At 51.6% G+C, this 19,798-nt stretch overlaps 1 protein-coding gene across 3 annotated transcripts in view; it reads right to left on the minus strand.

The window, feature by feature from the left end:
• The window catches only part of LOC130386932 (receptor-type tyrosine-protein phosphatase F), a 128,841-nt gene that overhangs the window by 31,666 nt on the left and 77,377 nt on the right, over nucleotides 1-19,798 (minus strand). For all 3 annotated transcript variants that reach the window (XM_056595802.1, XM_056595804.1, XM_056595803.1), the window contains 7 exons: nucleotides 18,244-18,361; nucleotides 16,910-17,488; nucleotides 15,732-15,835; nucleotides 13,161-13,417; nucleotides 11,123-11,201; nucleotides 9,447-9,674; nucleotides 1,713-1,870 (listed from right to left, as the gene is read on the minus strand). In XM_056595802.1, the coding sequence (XP_056451777.1) occupies nucleotides 1,713-1,870; nucleotides 9,447-9,674; nucleotides 11,123-11,201; nucleotides 13,161-13,417; nucleotides 15,732-15,835; nucleotides 16,910-17,488; nucleotides 18,244-18,361 (1,523 nt within the window). The remainder of the gene's footprint in view (nucleotides 1-1,712; nucleotides 1,871-9,446; nucleotides 9,675-11,122; nucleotides 11,202-13,160; nucleotides 13,418-15,731; nucleotides 15,836-16,909; nucleotides 17,489-18,243; nucleotides 18,362-19,798) is intronic.

Raw genomic sequence — 19,798 nt, forward strand, 5'->3', positions numbered from 1 at the left:
GAGGGCGAGAGAAAACACAGCATCAAACGGGCTGAGAAAAAGAAGAAGACTTTGTAGAAACTTCTGCAGAGCATCCTTGATGATCGCCGCCGGCGTCTGGGTCCTGACAACGACTCCGGGCAGCAGCAACAACAACCTGGGGTGGGGCGCCAGCTACTGCTTCTGTGCACTCCACAATACCACCACCACTTCCACCTCAACCGCTGTGGCGTCGTCGGCAGTGCGAGGAGCCCCCTGCGGCTCCCGCTACCTGCCTCTACCCCCCCCCCCCCCCCCCCCCCACACACACCCACCAATACAATCCCACCCAACCAATCGTCTACCGTCACCCGGCCCTGCTGTCAGCCTGCCTGCGGGCTTCCTGACAAGGGAAGCGCCAGTCCTCTAGTGCAGTGTTGTTTGAGACGTCTGTGGGCCTATCATTAACCACTCCCCTTCTGGCCCACCAGCCAGGCTGTCTGGGAGTCTGGCAGTCAGGGGAGCACGCAGGAACGGGTACGAACACGCCAGGGACCTCTCCTGGAGCTCAGAGAGCCCTGGAGAGCCGGGGTAAAGATAAGGAAAGGTACGTGGTCCCCCCCCCCCCCCCCCGTCTCAGGATAAAGTGGTGTGGTGCATTGAGTGGACGGGAGGCTATGCACAAGGCCGACCCAGTGATAACATCCAGGCCCAGACTCAAAGTGTGTATGGAAGGCGGCCGATAGGATATCACCGTTGAACCAGTGGTGGGTTACATAACCCAAGCATCCCGGCCAGCACGCGTTGGCCCGTACGGCCGTCGGACACGACAAGCAAATAATTACACGCTTTCTCTCTCCCTCCTTCTTTGCTGTCGCTGTGTCTTTGCAGATTCGACCAGCAATGGTGATGAATAAATAAAAACACCCACATTTCTCTTTCTTTTTCCCTCTCTCTCTGCAGCCGCTGTGCTGACAGGCCTGGCTGGCTCTCTTCCTGCAGTAGGCCAGTGTACACTCTGCTGCCGTTCCCGTGGCCTGTCAGAGCTCAGGGTATCCCCCTGAACCCCCCCCCCCCCCCCCCATAAAACAGTATATTATCGTGATGAGACCGGATGTAAAGGCTTCAGAGGAGGAAAGAAAGAGAGAGGGAGCCCCATTGATGTCAGTCGGGAAACAGAGCGAGCGAGAGAGCGCGAGACAGAGAAAGAGTTAGAGAACCACTGGTGTCAGAGGGGAAACACACACTGACAGAGAGAGAGAGAGAGAGAGAGAGAGAGAGAGAGAGAGAGAGAGAGAGAGAGAGAGAGAGAGAGAGAGAGAGAGAGAGAGAGAGAGAGAGAGAGAGAGAGTGAGAAAGAGAGAGGGGGAGGGAGTGTGAGAGAGAAAACCACTGCTGGGGGGGGAACAGAGGGAGGAAGAGAGGAAGAGGGAGAGGGGCAGAGCTCATTAGCAGTCCTGATGCAACCAAAGGAAACAATGCAATGGTCATACATCACTGAGACACAGACACACACACCTACACACTACTCCCTGCTCCTCCCCCCCCTCCCCCCCACACACACACACCAGGGTGACATTTGAGCCACAACGCTGTTTCACGTTTCTTATTGACCAACCGGCTAATTCGAGTGATCCGTCCGTAAGTCATTAAGTCATGAAGTACACACTCCTGCAGCAGTCAGGAGGAGGACATCGCTGTGCTTCGGTCTCACACGGTGCGGCCTGGGCGTCCACCGCAGGGAGTCAACTCACCTCTTGAAGAGGAGGATGGCGATGACGATGATGATGATGAGCACCACGGCCAGCACGGGGCCCATGACCCACAGCATCTCCGGCTGCTCCACGCGCGGGGACAGGTCCGGGATCTGCACCTGGATGGGGTCCGAGTAGGCGCTGGCCGAGAATGTCCTCTGTGGGAGAGAGGGAGAAGAGAGAGAGAGAGAGAGAGAGAGAGAGAGAGAGAGAGAAAGGGGTGGATGAGTGTGATAGAAGCCAGACTGCCATTGGCCTCAGAGCGTGGGACATCAATCACAGTTTTCTTGCTGACACTGATAAAAGCTGTCGAGTTCTTAAGAAGCAGGGGGGTGAACTATATTTCACCGACCCGACACCTGTGCATTGTTTTTGGTCTTTCGTGTGCCCACGCTGTCGTCTTTGCCTGTGGTTAAATGATTCAGAACCACCGGGGTCCCCTTTGGTCCGGGGTGTTTTGCATGACACGTCTTTTGTCCGGAGTGGCTGATGACAAATGGCTCAAGACTCTTGCAGGCTAGCTACCGCTGGAGCTGCCGGTCGCTGACGACACTAACCAGAGCGGCGACAGGCCAACCCAGCGCAGCAGAGGCTGCTTCGGCCAGATGCTGTTGTGTTAACCAACGACAATAACCACCTTGCGCGGGGCCGAAAGACAACCCAGGACCACGTGAGGCAGTGCGACTGGCCATGATGCTGGCAGGGGAGAGAGGGAGAGGGACGAGAGAAGAGAAGAAGACAGCGAGAGAGAGAGAGAGAGAGAGAGAGAGAGAGGGTATGTCTCCTGGCAGCAGAAATAAATGAGGGCAGAGGAGAGGACTCATCTCCTCTTCATTAGTGCTCACACCGTGACGGGAAGAAGGAGGAGGAGGAGGAGGAGGAGGAGGAGGAGCAGGAAGAGGAAGGAAGAGATGGCGGCAACGGGGGGTGCGGGGGACCTGGTTGGAGATTTTAAATGAGACATATCCGCTGTATTCTGACAGGAAATGACCAGTGAGGAATACGATTGGAACGGGGAGTGTGTGGGGGAAGAACAGACGGGGCCGAGTTTGCAGTGTATAACAAAAAACGGTGGCAGGGAGAAGGAGTCCAAGGTGTGCGTCTTGCATGGCGGCAGCGGCGCGGGGGGGGGGGGGGGGGGGGGGGCCCGGAGCGAGAACACAGCCGTGAGTCGGCGGCCATTAGGGCTCAGCTTGTGTCCTATCAAGGCACCGTGTGAGAAGAGAAAGGGCAAGGCGGTGACGGGTGACAGATCGATCACCAGCACGTCCGCCTCTGTCCTGGAAGGAGCCGGGGCTCCCAGCATGCAGTGCGGGCGCGGGTAATCCAGATCATTAGCAGCGCAGCTGGCTCCGCGGCGGGCAAGGCAGATATTAATTGGAGAGAGATAAGGCAGGGCGAGCTGCCTGAGACCTGAGCCCCCCCCCCCCGTCGCAGAGTTAAGCACACACACACACACACACACACACACACACACACACACACACACACACACACACACACACACACACACACACACACACACACACACACACACACACACACACACACACACACACACCTTCACCCGATGAGATGGTTTAAGCTGAGAGTACCTCATAGGAATGTACCAATCATACCACAAAGTGTTTGGCCAACTTTATTATCGAGGTGGGCAGTTGTTCCAACTCAAACCGCGTTTTCGACTTTTTTGGACGATGTTAGCAATCGACAGCATACTGTGTCACGGGAGGGTCCTCATTTAAGGGCGCCTTTCTCCGGAGACGGGACCCACTGCCGTGGGACGTGATGCACACTCGCGTTCCAGTAGGAAGCACCCCGGAAATAGGCGACAGAGGTAGCATGGGAAGCACAACAACGCGTCATTTGTGTTCCGAGGGGGACATGCAGGAGACATGAGAAGGAGTTGAGGAGAGGGGAAGCTGGGAGGAAAGGGGAGGGAACCGGGGGGGGAAAAGAGAGGGTGATATCTGTGATACTCCGTTTGAAATGTCTTCCGGAATCTCATAGAAGCTCAGCCTTGCAGGTAGCTAATCATTATCATTATCGTTAGGCGCGTTGGGGAAAAACGGCATGCCTCGCTCTTCAGACGGTTATGAAGTGATGCCAGTGTGCGCTTCTTTACGAGGTTAGCTTTGGCTCCCAAACCTTGTATGGTTATTACATCTAGACTGCATGCGGGATTCCTTTCTTTGCAGTCTTTTTGTGTGAATGTGCGAAATCTATAAACGAGCCTCAGACTCAGACAGTATACAAAAGTAACAATGGAATAAGTGAAGGCTTCGGAAAATACAGCGTCCGTGTACGTCTGTGTGGCTAATTCATTTATATGTGCATCTTTAATTATCACTCTGCTAATCTGTGTGTGTGTGTGGGTCAACATCGCGTGTGAATTGTGTTCTTCTGGCGTGATTTGGGAACAAGGGCACAAAGGAAAGGAGTAATGACGTTAGTAATGACAGTGTTTATCTGTGTGTGTGTATCTGCACGTGTGTGAGTCTGTGTCTATACTCTATGTGTGTGTGTGTGTGTGTGTGTGTGTGTGTGTGTGTGTGTGTGTGTGTGTGTGTGTGTGTGTGTGTGTGTCTCTGTGTCTGCACTTGTGTCTGTATCTGCACGTGTGTTTGTGTCTGTATCTGCACGTGTGTGTGTGTGTGTGTGTGTGTGTGTGTGTGCGTGTGTCTGAACCCTGGCTTTGAATGACAAACTCGTGTGCTTGGCTCTCTGTTTGTAAGAGCAAAGACACTGTGAGAGGTACCCTAACACAAATTGTACATTTGTGAATGTTGCCGGCGTATTTTTCAATGGGCTGTTTTCCCCGCCCTCTCTTCTCGGTTGTCTACAGCGTGTTCGACGGGCGCTCCACCGCTGGGAACGTGTGATCGGTCTTAAGTGTTTGTTTGAGACGCAGACGCGGGAGGTGGAATGCAGAGGTGGGCGGAGAACAAAGCAGAGAGAGAGAGAGAGAGAGGGGTGGCGACGGAACGAGAGGTGGAGACCGGGAGAACAAAGCACCGAGAGAGGGAGGCTGATAGAGAGAGGTGGAGACAGGGAGAGGGAGTCGGAACGAGGAGAGAGAGAGACCGGGAGAGAGATAGATTGCGTGGGCGGGAGGAGTTGAGAGAGAGAAGAACAGAGACTGGGCGTCTGAGAAGGAGATACGCTGGAGCACACAAGAGACTGAGGTGGAGAGAGAGAGAGAGAACGGGAGAGGGATCGACGGAAGGGGAGTGAGAGCAAGATGGCGAGAACGAGAGAGAGACAGCGACAGAGCGAGAAGGAGAGAGAGTGGGAGCAAGACAGAGAAAGAGCGAGAGTGAGACAGAGACGGAGCGAGAGTGAGACAGAGACAGAGCTAGAGCGAGAAGGCGAAACGAGAGACAGAGCGCGAGTGAGACAGAGCGGTAGCGAGACAGTGAAAAAGTGAGACCAAGACGGAGACAGAGCAAGAGCGAGATGGAGTCTGAGCGTGAGCTCACTTTGGTGCTAGCTGAAGGTCTGGGAGGCTCCTGGGCTTCCATGGCAAGGGTGGTAGCAGGGGTTAATTTCATGAGATCTCTCTGCCTAGTCAGCACGTAAAGGGTTAAGATGGCCAAGTGAGGGAGGTGGGGGGGTGGGTTAATTTGAACAGGCAACAAACAAATAAACTACATTTCGTTGAGGCTTAAGCCTCTAAAAGAGATACGACATATAAGAGGGGGGGGGGGAGAGAGATAAATAAGAGTGAGTGAGAGAGAGAGAGAGAGAGTGAGAGAGAGAGAGAGAGAGAAATAAAGTAGGAAGGGAGCTGGAGATATGGAAAGAGAGGGGGAGACACAGCAGGAAAAAGAGACAGATATGTAATATTTGCAACTACGCCTCTATCTGTGTCGAACAGGGATAGGGCTGCAGGGCTAGGCTTACCCCTGCTGGAACGCCTTCTCCCCTCCACCCACAACAAACCCCCCCCCCCCCCGCTGCTGCATCTCCACAACCTCGCTCATTCCCCACCTCATCCGTTCTGTTTTGCCATTCAACAGCAGACTCCTCCACCTCCATCAGCCTCCTCCTCCACCTCCATCCACCTTCTCCTCCTCTGCCCCTCGAGAATACAAAGCATCCAGAAACCTGGAGGCGTTGCTCAGAGGGCTGTGTGTGCGTGTGTGTGTGTGTGGGTGTGCGTGTGGTGTAAAAGACATGCTATATTTTTTCCCACGCGAGATGCCTACTAATTCTTCCAGAAGAATTGTCATTGTTCATTCCTCAATAACCTGAGCTGGCTGCTAATCAGTGCTATCATGATATTATATTTCTATATATATGCATTTCATATTAAATTATAGCTTATATCTTTGAAAGCTATAAGCACATGGACTGACGGTGTCTCACAAAGCAAAGATGGAGTCAGCATGTAGAGTACCAATAGACTCCCAGAGGAACCGTCCAATCAGAATACTTCTCATGAGTCGGCTGTTGCCGTGTCGTTGACGCACTTCTCGACGAGGTAATCGAAAATGGGTGGCAAATTAGTGCACACGCTACAGCCAAATCTCTGCCCTCTTCCCGCCGGAAACCCCTTCCTGTACTACATCACAGGGCTGGGGGCTTTCCTCCCTGACAGCCGCCGATATCATCACACCGCAAATACACACCGTGAAGGACTCGACACCCAACACGCACACAGCCTGCTCCCAGCTCCTCCCTCTCGTCGCATTTCTCCCTTTAAACGGTACATTTTACAGGCAACCGGTGTCTATCATCCCGTTTCACACCTCCCCCGGCTTGTTTAGCTTCCTCGGGGCCCGCTTGAGCCAACATGCACTCTGCCCCATTCTTCTGCCCCTTTCCATCTCATCCCCTTCGCTTCGTTCCCCTTTGTCCCCCTCTCTTGCATCATCCCCTATTTTACCCTCCCGTCCTTCAATGGATTTCATCCCCGCGTGCCCCTCCTTCATGCCAGCGGTGAGCGGTGCTGCCCGGTTGCCTTACGAAGAAGCAGCTGCCCTCTGTCCCCACAGAGAGAGAGACAGAGAGAGAGAGAGAGAGAGAGAGAGAGAAACAGAAAGAGACAGAGCGAGAGAGAGACGGAGAGCGGGAGAGAAAGAGAGCGAGAGCGAGAGCGAGAGAGAGAGAGAGAGAGCGAGAGCGAGAGCAAGAGAAAGCGAGAGAGAGAGCGACACAGAGAGACAGAGACAGAGATATAGAGAGAGACGGAGACAGAGACAGAGAGAGCGAGAGAGAACAGCCCCCCCAGGGGCTGTTTGAGTCCTGGCATCCCTGTGGCCATGTTTCAAGCTGATGGCCCCATCTCGTGGTTCTGCCTCTCTCTGGCGTGGTGCTGCGTGTATTAGTAGTGGTAAAACATTTACAAGCACAAGGGGAGATAGCGCCTCAGCCCCCCCCCCCCCCCCTCCCCCCATCCCATCCCACTGCCAAAACATAAACAACAACATCTCTGCATTTTGGCCTTTCTTCCTCTCGCAGAGTGAAGGGGAATCGATCAGAGGGCTCTTTTATTGTCCACCTCAGCACCGACCGCGGCTCAGTAGGTGGGGAGCGGATTGATCAGGTCGGATCAATGGAGTTTTTTGAGGTAGTCTGGGACTTTGGGGAGGAGGAGGTGGGGGGGGGGGGGGGGGCCTGAGGGCTCTTATCAGGCCCGTATCCCACGCTAAAGGGGGGGGGGGAGACTGAGACGCTGTGCTGGGCCTTCTGAGGGGGGCGGGGGGGGGAGCTTGGGGGAGAGCTGGGTGCTTAAGTGTCTCAGAAGAGGAGAGTGGAGGTGGGCCACGGTTAAGAGAGACTCAAAGCCCCGTGGTTCTCGTTTGGAAGGACGAAAGAATGACAGAAAAAAGACTGAAAGAAATGCAGGAAAAATGAGAGAATTTAAGAGAGACCGAAAGCAACTTTCTTTGGTACTTTGCGGTCGTCTGGTGGTCTAATCTGCTGAATATTCATGGCCTGGGTCCGGGAGGAGCCCAGAGCAATCCCATCCTAGCATCTCTCGCTGTGGCCAAAGCGGACCGTCCCACTGAGAACCCTGGGGCCTACATGCAAGTGTTGTTTGACGCAGCGCGCACACACACACACACACACACACACACACACACACACACACACACACACACACACACACACACACACACACACACACACACACACACACACACACACACACACACACACACACACACACACACTTCGGTGAGCGCGAGGGTACAGCGTGGGCGAACCTCCAAGTGTGTGTGCGTGCCTGCATCTGTGTTTATGTGTGCCTGCCTGCTTGTGCGTGCCTGCAACTGTGTGTGTGTGTGTGTGTGTTCATCTGTGTGTGTGTGTGTGGGGGGGGGGTGGTTTTAGTTGATAGGGAAGTTGGTTGGCTGACTTTAAAAAGTTTACAGATGAAAGGCAGAAAGCCTTTCATGCGTAAACAATTTCCGGTTCCCCGCTGAAGCGGCTATGATTTTGTGGGGCTGGGTAACGACGGTTCGATGCCGAGTGTAAAGTAAGTGCTATAAATCTGAATGGTCCTGACAGCAGGCTACACAAGGGTGAGAAAATACTTTTTCTTTGTGTTGGAGCCTTAAAGGTCAAATCGATCTGCCATTTTCAAGGTGCGTTTTGAGAAAGACAGCGAAAAAAAGGTAATGTTTGTGCATGAATACAAGCATCAAGTGCTTGAAGAGGCTTTACATAGCGTTGTCCTACTCTATACAACAAATCATAATGGCACGAGAAACTAGGATTGATGTGTTAAGTGGAGGGATGTTAACTACCCGTTAAACTGTTTAACGACAATATCATTTTTAACTGATTAACAAAATAGTCTGGTTACAAAAAAGCAGTTAAAAACACCAATTACAAATTAACTCCTCATGTTCTGAGGTGTTTTTTGCTGCCTTCGACATATAGGGCAGGGCCCAAATCTTGCAAAGTGAAAGTAGTCTTGCACTAATCGTTTTGAATTAAAACATTATGACTAACTCTAACTTGAAAATTACTGAAAACTTTTGGGTGTAGCCGCCTAGCACATCATCATTTGTTCAGGTTAATTTGCTTTTAAGATTGCCGTTGCATTTAATCAGCAGGGTTGTCAGTGATGACATACGCTTAAGACTTACTGTTCAGTCTTTTAGCCATATACATGCAGGCTTTAAGCAGGAAGCAGCCTCAGCTTTTTTTCCTCTCACCCGAGATTATGCGTCTCGCATAATCCCCACGCTCGCTGGTACATTGTTACACTTTGAGGAACGGCGACACCAACGGAGCTGTCAAGATTTGTTGTCACTGGGAGCACTTTTAAACTTACCAATTGCCCGTTAGCCTGCTATATGCTAATCGCGACCAAGTGCTTTCAAAGCTGATATCATTAGTTAGTTGTAATATAAGCCTTGGTAATAATCAGTTTTATTTAATAATGCGGGGGGCAAATGCTCACACAGGATTCCGGATGCCAGTCAGTGTCACGCTAGACACATTTCAGGCGGCGCTGGATTTTAAACAGGTTTAGGTTTACAACCATTCAATTTTACATTCGGTAACGTAACGTTTATCGTACACTTAATATTTGATATTCGGAGCCGGCCTTTCTTATACATTCTCCAAACCCCCACCAGCGCCTGGGGATTTAGGCACGTCACCATCATCATCATCACTCCTCTTCGTCCCCCTATGGGACATCAGGCTTCAACTCTCCATTGCATTCGGTCCCTTTAGACACATACACCTGGGAATCCAAGCTCTCGGGGCTCTTACGTATTTGTCGCTGGCGTCGCTCTCGTGCTCGCGCAGGGCGGCGAGCACGAAGCACAGGTACTGCTGGTGTCCCGTCAGCGGCTTGTTGAGGAAGCCGTTGTAGCGCTTCTCGTCTCCCAGCGTGAAGGTGGCGGGCAGGGGGTTCAGCTTGGCCGTGATGTAGGGCTTGGCCGTGTCCAGCTGCCGGCGCCGGCGCCTCAAGACAGGGCCGTCGCTCGACTCCAGAAGCTAAGAGACCGAGACGAAGAGAGAAGAGAGGGGTCGTTTTGATTAGAGATACGGATATTTCGCCGATGACCGATACGGGCTGCCGATTTTCTGCCGATACTGCTTTTGCTCCCTCAATTAAAATCATAAAAATGACACAATGATGAGAACAAATGTTGAAAGTCTCAATGTAAAAAAGGAACATTTAAAGAACACGTCTGTCTGTAAATCATGCCGGGGAAGAAGAAGTAAAAAAAATAATAAGAAGCGGAAAAAATCATCCATTGTCGATACACGTAAAATATACCTAATATATAGATCGGTTGATGAATCGGCCGATCACTAGTATTGATGTGATTTGGCTTTGAGGTCCTCTGATACAGTTCTCATCAGAGCTAATCAAAATGTTGTCAATACATTCAAATATTCAAAATCAAAGTTGTTTTGTCGTTGGCCAAACTCTGGATGAGAAGGAAACAGAACTTAAACGATCTTTCACATGTTGCCTCAGTAATTAAAGACTGCGAACCCACAGAGGTCATCGGAGGTCAGTGCGTCAACATAGTGTAAAACAGAGCAAATCTTGTGGTCATTAATCCTCTGGACTCACAGGAGGGTATTAAGGTTAACCACAAAAAACACTAATAGCATGTCTCCAGGTTAGAGGTGAGTGTTACGATAATCACGCTGCATTGCTATGAGACTAGCAATTAATGCCCTATCTCAGCATGACTGCTATTGTGATTAACAAATGAGTGTTTTCCGAGGCAATTTGTTTATTGGTGTATTCCAGGGGCCGCTCCAGTCAGGGCTTTCATCCAAGCACAACGTTGGACGTCCCCGACAAGGGCCGGCTCTGAGCTTAATGACTCTGGGATGTCTCCTCTCTCCACTACGCCAATGTCAAGGCTGTCGGTAGCAGCAACAATAGCGGGAACGGGAAGAGCGCCAAGTTGAAAAGACACTCACAAGGTTACTCGGGAATACAGGAGACCATTTTTATGTCATTTAATTTGATTGTCTTTGATTTCCCCCGACAGAGTTGGAGGCCATTATTCAAGGCGCCAATCAAGCCGTTGTAAATCAATGCAAATATTAAAATTGAATATTTTAGTTTATGCATTTTATGTTTGTCGTGGGCCAAACTTGGAAGGACAAGGAGAAAGTACTGACTGTAGAAGCGATATTTCAAATGTTGCTCCAATAATTAAAGCCTGCTGACCTAAAGCTGTCGGGTTCACCCGCTCTTGGCTCCCAAACCGGATACTCTGCCCTTCTGAGCAAACCAATCTCCGTCCTCCTCCCCGGCTCCCTCTCTGCGCTCCCAGAAGGGGAAGTGCTAATTAACTGCCAACAGTCACTTCCTATCCCAGTTGGAGCAGGAGGTACCGTCTCTTGGCTTCTAACCCGCCACAGGCAGCCGCCTCGGCCTTCAGGGGGGGGTTGCTGGGGGCGGTCTGACCACTCACCACATCCAGGTCCATCTCGTCTGGGTTCTCCCATCGCTGTGACGACCCCGTTACCGGCACCACTGCGATGTAGTACCACCTGCCGGGGCAAAAAGGAAAGGCTGCCGTCACAGTGTGCCCGTGACGCCGCGGCACCTCCCCGCAGCGGGCGCGGGCAGCTCGGTTCACACCTCGACCCCAGCGCTCGGTGTCACATTATTACGCTTTTTTATTTTTTTAATATTGCTCGAGGTGTGAAAAGACGGTTGGTGGTTAGGGGCGTGTTGGGGATTTCACAACTCGGAGTGCGGTACAGGAGGTTGGGAAGCAAGGTCAAAGAGCTGGTAAATCGACGCGGTATGCTCCAATTAACGTCTAATGACTAAGAACAGCTGCCCCGAAGACCCGAGCAAACACTCCGTCCCGCGGAGGGAAGGCTTCATCAAACACGAGCTAGGATTCCCATAGGCCGACGGAGGCCGGTCACGTGACCGGCTCTGTGTGCGCTTGTTTGATGCATGAGCGTGGCTGTCTGCCTGGCTGTCTGTGTTTATCGACGTGTGTGGAAGCGTGCAAAAAGCCCAAACCAACCCAGAACCCCCCAAACAACACCAGCATGCCAGCAAGAAAATAAGTCTGCTTTTCAGGCGGTAGCGGTAACTCTGTGCTCCCCTGTTCGGCTCGGTTCCTTCTCATCTCATCTCCCCACCTCCCTCTCTTCCTAGACCTTACTTTAAAATTCAATCACATCTCGGAGCTTGTGTAAGAACACCTCCTCCAGCTCCTCCACCCCCTCCACCACCACCACCACCTCCTCCGATCAGCAGCGCCCCACTCTTCGCTTGACGTTCCGTCCTTGCTGGAGCTCGGCCAGCTCTGACAACCCCCCCCCGGAAAGCTTTTTATATTTTACAAATCAACGCCTGGCCCGACACCGTGCGCCCCGCGCCCTCTTAAGAGTGATATAGGCCGCATGCATGGCTCTATAGGCGCATGCCGGCCGGTGTTTGTACGTGCGTGGGAGTCCATGAGTGGTCCTGTGAGGTCATAAGAGTGCACCGATGATGGATGGGAGTGTGTGTGTGGGTGGCTGTGTGTGTGTGCCTGGTTGTGCGTATCTGGAAGTGTGTTTATTAGAAGATCTGGAGGGGGTGGGGGGGATAATATGTCTGTGTTTTATGTGCGGAACGGCGGATGACTCCAGCGCCTGTTTATGAGTGTGTGTGTGTCTATGGGAACGTGTCCATGTGTGGACTGGACACATGTGTGCATTTCAGTGTCTGCAGATGTGCGGATGTGTGTGGGGGGCGAGTTGGAGGAGTCTGGCTCAGACAGATAAGTCACCCCTTTCCCCGGGGAGCGGCACGATTCTGCTCTTGACTAGTAGAGCCTGAGGAATAAGAGCGACATGACTGCTCCTGAAGTGAAAAGTTGCAATTACCATCAGCCCCTGTTTGACAGAGTTAGTGTGCAGTGCAGGCTTTGGTTTCTAGATTGGGAGACGGGGGGGGGGGACGGGGGGGGGGATGACGCGGCACTGTTGATGTCTTGAGTTGCACCCGTGTTATCTAGCGGCTGAAGCGTGCGCCTCGCCTTCCAAAGCTACGCCCGTTAGCATCACGGTGGTCGGAGGTGCTTCCCAAGCCCAAGAGGATATTCTTATTACCGAGGGAGGACGGAACCGAGCACACATGCAGTACAATCAAACATATAATTAAAGGTTGAGTGAATACTAAAGTGTGCAGTGTAGAATCGGGGTCTTGACGTCAAGGTAATGTGAATAGTATCGACAATACATATTCAGATGGTTGACATTATCCCAGACAAGACAGACCAATATGGTTACAGACAAACAGACAGACAGAAAGACCAGAGCAGACAGCCAGCCAGCCAGCCCAGACTGACAGGCAAACAGATTGTTAAGTACAATCATACAAACATACAGAGAGACAGACAGCCATAGTTAAATACAGACAGACAGACAGCCAGCCAGCACACCCCAGACGGACCCACCCCCCCCACACAGCCCAGGCGGACGGACAGACAGCTCGTCACCCACTTGACTTGCGTGGTGGTCTGCACTTGGGGCAGGTCTATGGTCAGCTTGCCGCCCTGGGCCTGCTGCTGGCTGTAGAGGACGGGCTTGGACTTGAAGAGGTCGGGGGAGGTGCGGATGGACACCTGCTGCTGCAGGCCGCCAGCGCTGTTCCCCCGGCTCATCAGCACAAAGGAGTAGTCCGTGTCGGGCTGCAGCCGCGTGATCAGGCGCCGCTTCTGGTCGCCCTGCACCTCCACGCTCTGCTGGTTGTACAGGATCTGAGACACACACACACACACACACACACACACACACACACACACACACACACACACACACACACACACACACACACACACACACACACACACACACACACACACACACACACACGCACACGCACACACGCACACACGCACACGTTAGGGACCTGATGCACTGTACTGTAGGGCATCACTGTATAGAGAGAGGGACACACACACACACACACCTGCGCGCACACACACACACACACACACACACACACACTTATTATATTTTTTCCCATCTTCCCTCTTTCGCCTGTCACAAACAGGTTAGCAAGACAATTTCCCTTTCAGGCACACTCACTCAAACAAATGTATACACACACAGTGTGCATAGACGCAAAGTGAACACTACATATATACTACAATACTACAGAAAAAATGCAATCTATTCTTCATCGCACCATTTTTCTCTCTTCCTAGAAAAAAACACACACACACACACACAGGGTAATAATACAAGGCAGACGGTATGAAATGCAGTCGAACGGCACACAGCCCTTCATCTGACAACTCCTATGTGGTTTAGAGTCAAGTGGCAGGCAACCACAGCCAGGGCCCTGCCTTTTCACTGCAAATCGACGGCTCAACACTTACCGTCAGGTGGGAATTAACGTAATATCAGCCTGACACATTGTGCACGCACATCGTTAACAGCCTTGAAAATTAACATGACATTCCCAAGTTCTCGCCAGCCGAGATAAACTAAGATCAAAAAATACATCTATCCATCAGTTGACATTGTGGGTTTTCCCCCCCCCCAATAACATTTTGTGAAATCAGGAGGCTTTTCTGGACCGCTCATGGTCCGAGTCTGACTGGGTTCTCTAACAAAGAACCAGATTCTACATCTGGTTCTTTGTTAGATATAAAGAGAGGTGATGGACGTGGGCCGATGTCTTGAGCAGTGCTGGAGGTTACAGCGTGGCGCCGGTTCACGCTGAAACACGACCCGCTTGAGTTCCCGTGAACACACGCGGCTTTGAACGTCGGGGTGTGCGTCAAATGATCACGACCCAAAAGCGGTGGATTTTACGTTGTGTAACGTTTCGATTAAATCCCACGGCAGCCCTGGCGCGATTCAAGAGCCTGCGAGGGGTAAAGACCCAGACACACTATTCTGGATGAAAGAAATAAAATCGTGACTGGAGTATATGACCAAGTAATCAGCCTGTTATTAAGAGCAGGTAGAGCCTTTTGATATAGGAGGAGGATGAGAAGCGTGAAGAGCTGGAGCGGGGCGAAAGAGATATCAAGGCAAGTTAAGGTAAAAAAGAAAAAGACCATCCATGCAATAAAAACATGTCTTTCTATTTCAATTGTGTGCTTCTCTTTAAATGAGTGAGCACGGATGGAGAGTATGAGACATCCCAATACTGTGAAATAGTTGTGAAAATATGGTGCGACCACATTTGTTAGGGTGCCACCAGATGAAATAAATGAAATAAACAAACTAATTGGCACCATGACCACCAGTATCAAACTTAAGTCCCGAGCCTTGCTCCAGCCCACACATTGCCGCAAGTGACAGCTCTCCGTGACACTGTTGTCATGCTCACCATTAATTAGGTTTCTAATGAGCCTAATTAAATCACTTAAAGGGGGTCACGTGACTTATTTTTGTTTTTCCCCACCGCTTCTTTGCATTTCATTCAATACTCGGTGAGCTATTTGAGACCTTTTGTTTTCAAATGGGAAATGATTGAGAGAAGTGTGGTGTACGTCGGAACGAACACAGGAACCCTCTCCACACTAAAGACGCCGTTCCCAGGAGCTCCCCTGCCTCATATCACAAGTAAGTGCTTTCACACCATGGATCATTCTTTATGAAGAGAAATGTGAGAAACACATCAGGGGTTCAGGAAAAACAGATGTTGAGCAATCTGGTAATGTTCCAGTAATTGTGGTTATGTACTGTGGCCTTTCCATATGTCTCCCAGCCTTCAATTATTGCATCGCATTTTGCAGGGAATCTGACCCGATGGCGATGATGAGGAGCTTTTGGCATCATCAACAGACACTTATAGAAAGGCTACTCTTTGCGTAAGTTGCTTAAATGGTGTGATCAACTTTCAATCAATTCAGAAAATAAGCACATAGCTCACGTCAATTTATTTACTCATGCTATAGAATACTAATAATCACCAAATGAAGCCTCCTTACCACATTTCCAGGGGATATTATGTGTGGTTATACGGTGTGCATGTGGTGGATTTGCCAAGGGAATAGACTTTTCCACAATCATTACAAGTGCTAATTGTCTCATTGCCCTGCGTGTTCACCTTACCTTGAAAGGCTGATGGGCTTGGGATTTGTAGTTCTCCGGCACTTCCCAGGTGAGGAGCACAGAGGTTTTCATGACGGCTTTTACACCGAAGCTCGTGGCGAATGCTGTCGGAATGAAGAGGGCTCCGATTAACATCTCAAGCATGACATCTCTCCACAATGCAAAAACTGTAATCTTTTTTGCTAAGCCGCCTAATTGAATTGGACACGACCATGCGGCGCTAATGCTCTGAACACAGTCCGCGGCGTTACCTGAAGGCCAAACTTCCCTTGCCTTGGGCTGGGTGAAAGCCGGGTGGACGTGTGCAAAAAAACACCGTCATTCTCGTTCATGCTCGGTTACCGATCGCTTGGTAATACCTTTCATCCCTCCCAGGACTGTTCCATCTAATTATACACCTTCCCCCCCCCAACCCCCCCGCCCCCCGCTGCTACAACATGCAACAGGCAATTGCCTGTACGATTAGTGTGAAATGTAGAAACGGGAGGGGAAGGGCTGCACAAACATAGAAACACCTTGTGTGCACCTCGTGACTATTGCCATCAACACGTGCATATTAATACGCTGCCTCAAACGCAGGAGGGGACACACGCTGTGCCCGAAGAGTGTGTTTGTGTTTGTGTTATTGTGCGCGTGTCTGTGTGTGTATGTGTGTGTGTGTTATTGAGCCGCATTGTGGTTGTAGCACGTAATGAGATTAGTGTTCTCTGAATCAATAACGCACCGCTGAGGTGTACGGAGAAAATAAGGTGGGATTACGTGGGGGAAGGAAGGCATGGCTCGGCAGGAAGGTGGCGTCATGTGTAGCCCACCATCACCGGGAGTGGGCCGTGAAGTGAACACGGATGGACTGAAAGACGCATGCACTCGTGACCAGACTTGTATACAAGCATGTGCGTACACTGCATCCTTGTATGTTTTCATGTCATCATCATGTGCCCTCTCACGTGTATGTGTGTGTGTGTTTGTGTGTGTGTGTGTCACTCTCAGTCTGATTGTGTATCCGTGTAGGTGCGTGATTGCGTGAGAAAAACAAAACTAAATCGATAGTAGATTAATAATCAACGGTGCGACTGATTGCCAGCGAGCGAAAAACAACGCGGTGCCCGATAGTTCGGCGGTGTTTGGGGACACAGTGTACACTTATGATCCCCGCCCCCCCACCCTCAGAGTCCTACCCGGGGAGGTGGACATGGTGCGGCTCTGGATGCTGGGGCTGATGGGGCCGGCGCCCTTGCTGGTGAAGGCCTGCACGCGGATGTCGTAGGTGGTGTCGGGCTTCAGCCCCTGGATGGTCATGCGGGTGTCCCCCGTGCGGTTGGTGGTGTTCTGCTGGCTGTTGATGTCGCGGTACACCACCGTGTACTGCGTGATGCGCCCGTTGCGCTCGGCCAGCGCCGGCGGCTCCCAGGCCAGCTGGGTGCTGGTGGTGGTGAGGCCCGTCACGCGCAGGTTGAGCGGGTAGCCCGAGGGCGTGTCCTCCTGCGTGCCGATCTCTTTGACGTAGGCCTCGCCGGCGCCGGCGCGGTTCTTGGCGCTGAGGCGGAAGACGTAGGTGGCGCCCTTGTGCAGCCCCGTGACCGTGTAGTGGTCGTCCAGGCTGCGCAGCTCGCGCGACGTGAAGGCCTCGTCCTCCGTGCGCTTGTACTGCAGCAGATAGCCCATCAGCTCGCCCACCATCTCCTTGGGCGGCTGCCACTGGATCAGGGCTGTGTTGCCGATGGTCGTGCTGATCATCATGGTGGGCTTGCCTGGCACTGCGGAGAGGGGGAAGGGGGGAGTGTTTAAGTTTTCATGCAGTCATCACCCCTCAAAGGTCCGATGACATGTGACCAGGTGCGGGTGTGATTAGCCGTCACAAGCCGTTTTGAAAATTGGTCTCTTATGACATCACAGGTGGGCGTGTTCATCTAGATGAGTGACAGATAGATGAGCAACGTTTGCTACGGTCCTGGGTAGGCTGGCAGACTGATCTATCCAGCACACATCTAGGTGGACACGCCCACCTGTGATGTCAGAAGCTGCACATTTTCAACACGGCTTGTAATGGCGTATCACACTCACACCTGGTGGTATAATATGTCCGCTTTAAGCTCCCATGAAGCCATTACCCCGTAAGTGATGCAAAAAAATAAAGGGGAACACCCATGGTTACCGGTGGTTAAGGCGTCCCGTCCCGTGGCAAGCTTTAGACTTTATTGTCCCCAACCGGAAATTATTTTTCACGTCACAAATACATGGGCCGCACGCCGACAGTTAAAAACAGATGGACAACAAACGCAACAACATGCAGACAGGATACAGACAGATTGGGCGTGGTATTTTATCTTGGCCTTTTTCGTGAGGGCTGCTATGGCTGCAGGCCCCAGGCTTTCGCCATAGCGAGCCCTCCTTCACAACAGGGACCTGTGCCTGCGTCCAGAGGGCATAATGGTGTGGTGACAGTGGGTGTGTGTTGTCCAGCGCTGTCCTACATGCGATGCGTGAGGTGGCCTTGAGATTGAGCTCTTACCCGCCCCGGTGGTGGTGATGACCTTGGCCTTGCTGCGGGCTCCGTCCCCCTTGGTGGTGTACGCCGCCACCGTGACCGAGTAGGTGGTCTCCGCGTGCAGTCCCCCGATGATGGCCTCCTTCAAACACGCAGCAGAGAAACCACCCCGAAACACAGTTAGCAGAGAGCCTCGTTACGGTGGGAGAGACGGCGCCTCGGGTTTGTTAGAGCCGACCCATCACACACAAGCACTTAATCCCGCGTGAAAAGAACACACACGCACCGCAAAATCCAAACCGCAGAACACAACGTTAGGGCACCCCCTTCTCCATCCACCTGCAGATTCAATCAATTTCTGCGTTCAACGCTCAATTACACAATGGAGGTGCTTCAATGGAGAAGGACTTTTTAGTCTCCACCCCCCCTCCCCCCCCCCCCCCCCCTCCCAAGCCTGAGGGGGGGCATTTTTTTCTTCTCTTGGTCCAAAAAAAGAAAAAATAGCCCTTTTGCCCGAACACAAGGCACACACTGAACCCATTAAACCAACAACCCAACAGGTTGAACCAGAACAGCACCAGTGTGTCAGTGTTGCTGTCTACCGCTTGGCTAAGCATGACATGTTGCCCCAGGTTTCTTTGGTGCAAATATGGCCACCGTGCGCTATGCAATTTGACACGAAACGGATGGAAAGACGTGAAATCTATCATCTCTCTTTCGTTTCCTTCTGGACTTTCACAGCCAATCAACGGTCTTTAACAGTATCAGGGACACCTTGAGTGGGTGATCCGAATGGGTAGACAGGAACAGAGACACAGCAAGGTGGGACAAGTGAACAGCATTGAATTAACAGCAAACCGCACACGATAGTTCAGAACACACAGAGTGACTGGCTGCAGAACGAGCACTCACTAACACGGACTGCAGCCACGATGGAGGCGATACACACACACCCCAGTGCACACTCCATCCCACACACATTGATCCGCTTCAACGTAAACAAAGACGCACCCGCCCGCACACACAAACACACACACACAACCCTAAACACGCACGCAGAGACAGACACACAGATTCACCCAAGCACAATCAACACACATACACACCAGGGATAACATACAAACATAAATGCTCGCAAACATACTAAAGCACACACATACACACACACACACACACACACACACAGTGAGAACAGAGAACAAATGAGTGCCTCAGGCGTGTACACACATGCCTGAGTTGTCTTACTGGGGCCACAGAAAGGACAAACACTCAAGATGCCTACAGGCGTTCTGTTGCAACTTGTGCAACACCCAACTCAAACTCACTGTACTTTACTCGGGCCCTCATGCAGTTTCCCCTGCTTATAACGCGTTGGCTTCCTCGTCCAGGTCAGCGTATTTTTAATACAATACACACAAAATACCCTGATATATTTCTACCGGCTCTTCTTCCTTTAAGTCAGGCGCTGCTCCTCTGTGTCGCGAAACCGTTTAAACTTTATCGAGGAAGACTCATTACTTTAATCAGGCAAAATGGCTTCAACAGTCTCAACAGCGACATGCGCCTGAGTCCCAGTCTA

This window comes from Gadus chalcogrammus, chromosome 8 (assembly GCF_026213295.1).
Source record: "Gadus chalcogrammus isolate NIFS_2021 chromosome 8, NIFS_Gcha_1.0, whole genome shotgun sequence".
Taxonomy (NCBI): domain Eukaryota; kingdom Metazoa; phylum Chordata; class Actinopteri; order Gadiformes; family Gadidae; genus Gadus; species Gadus chalcogrammus.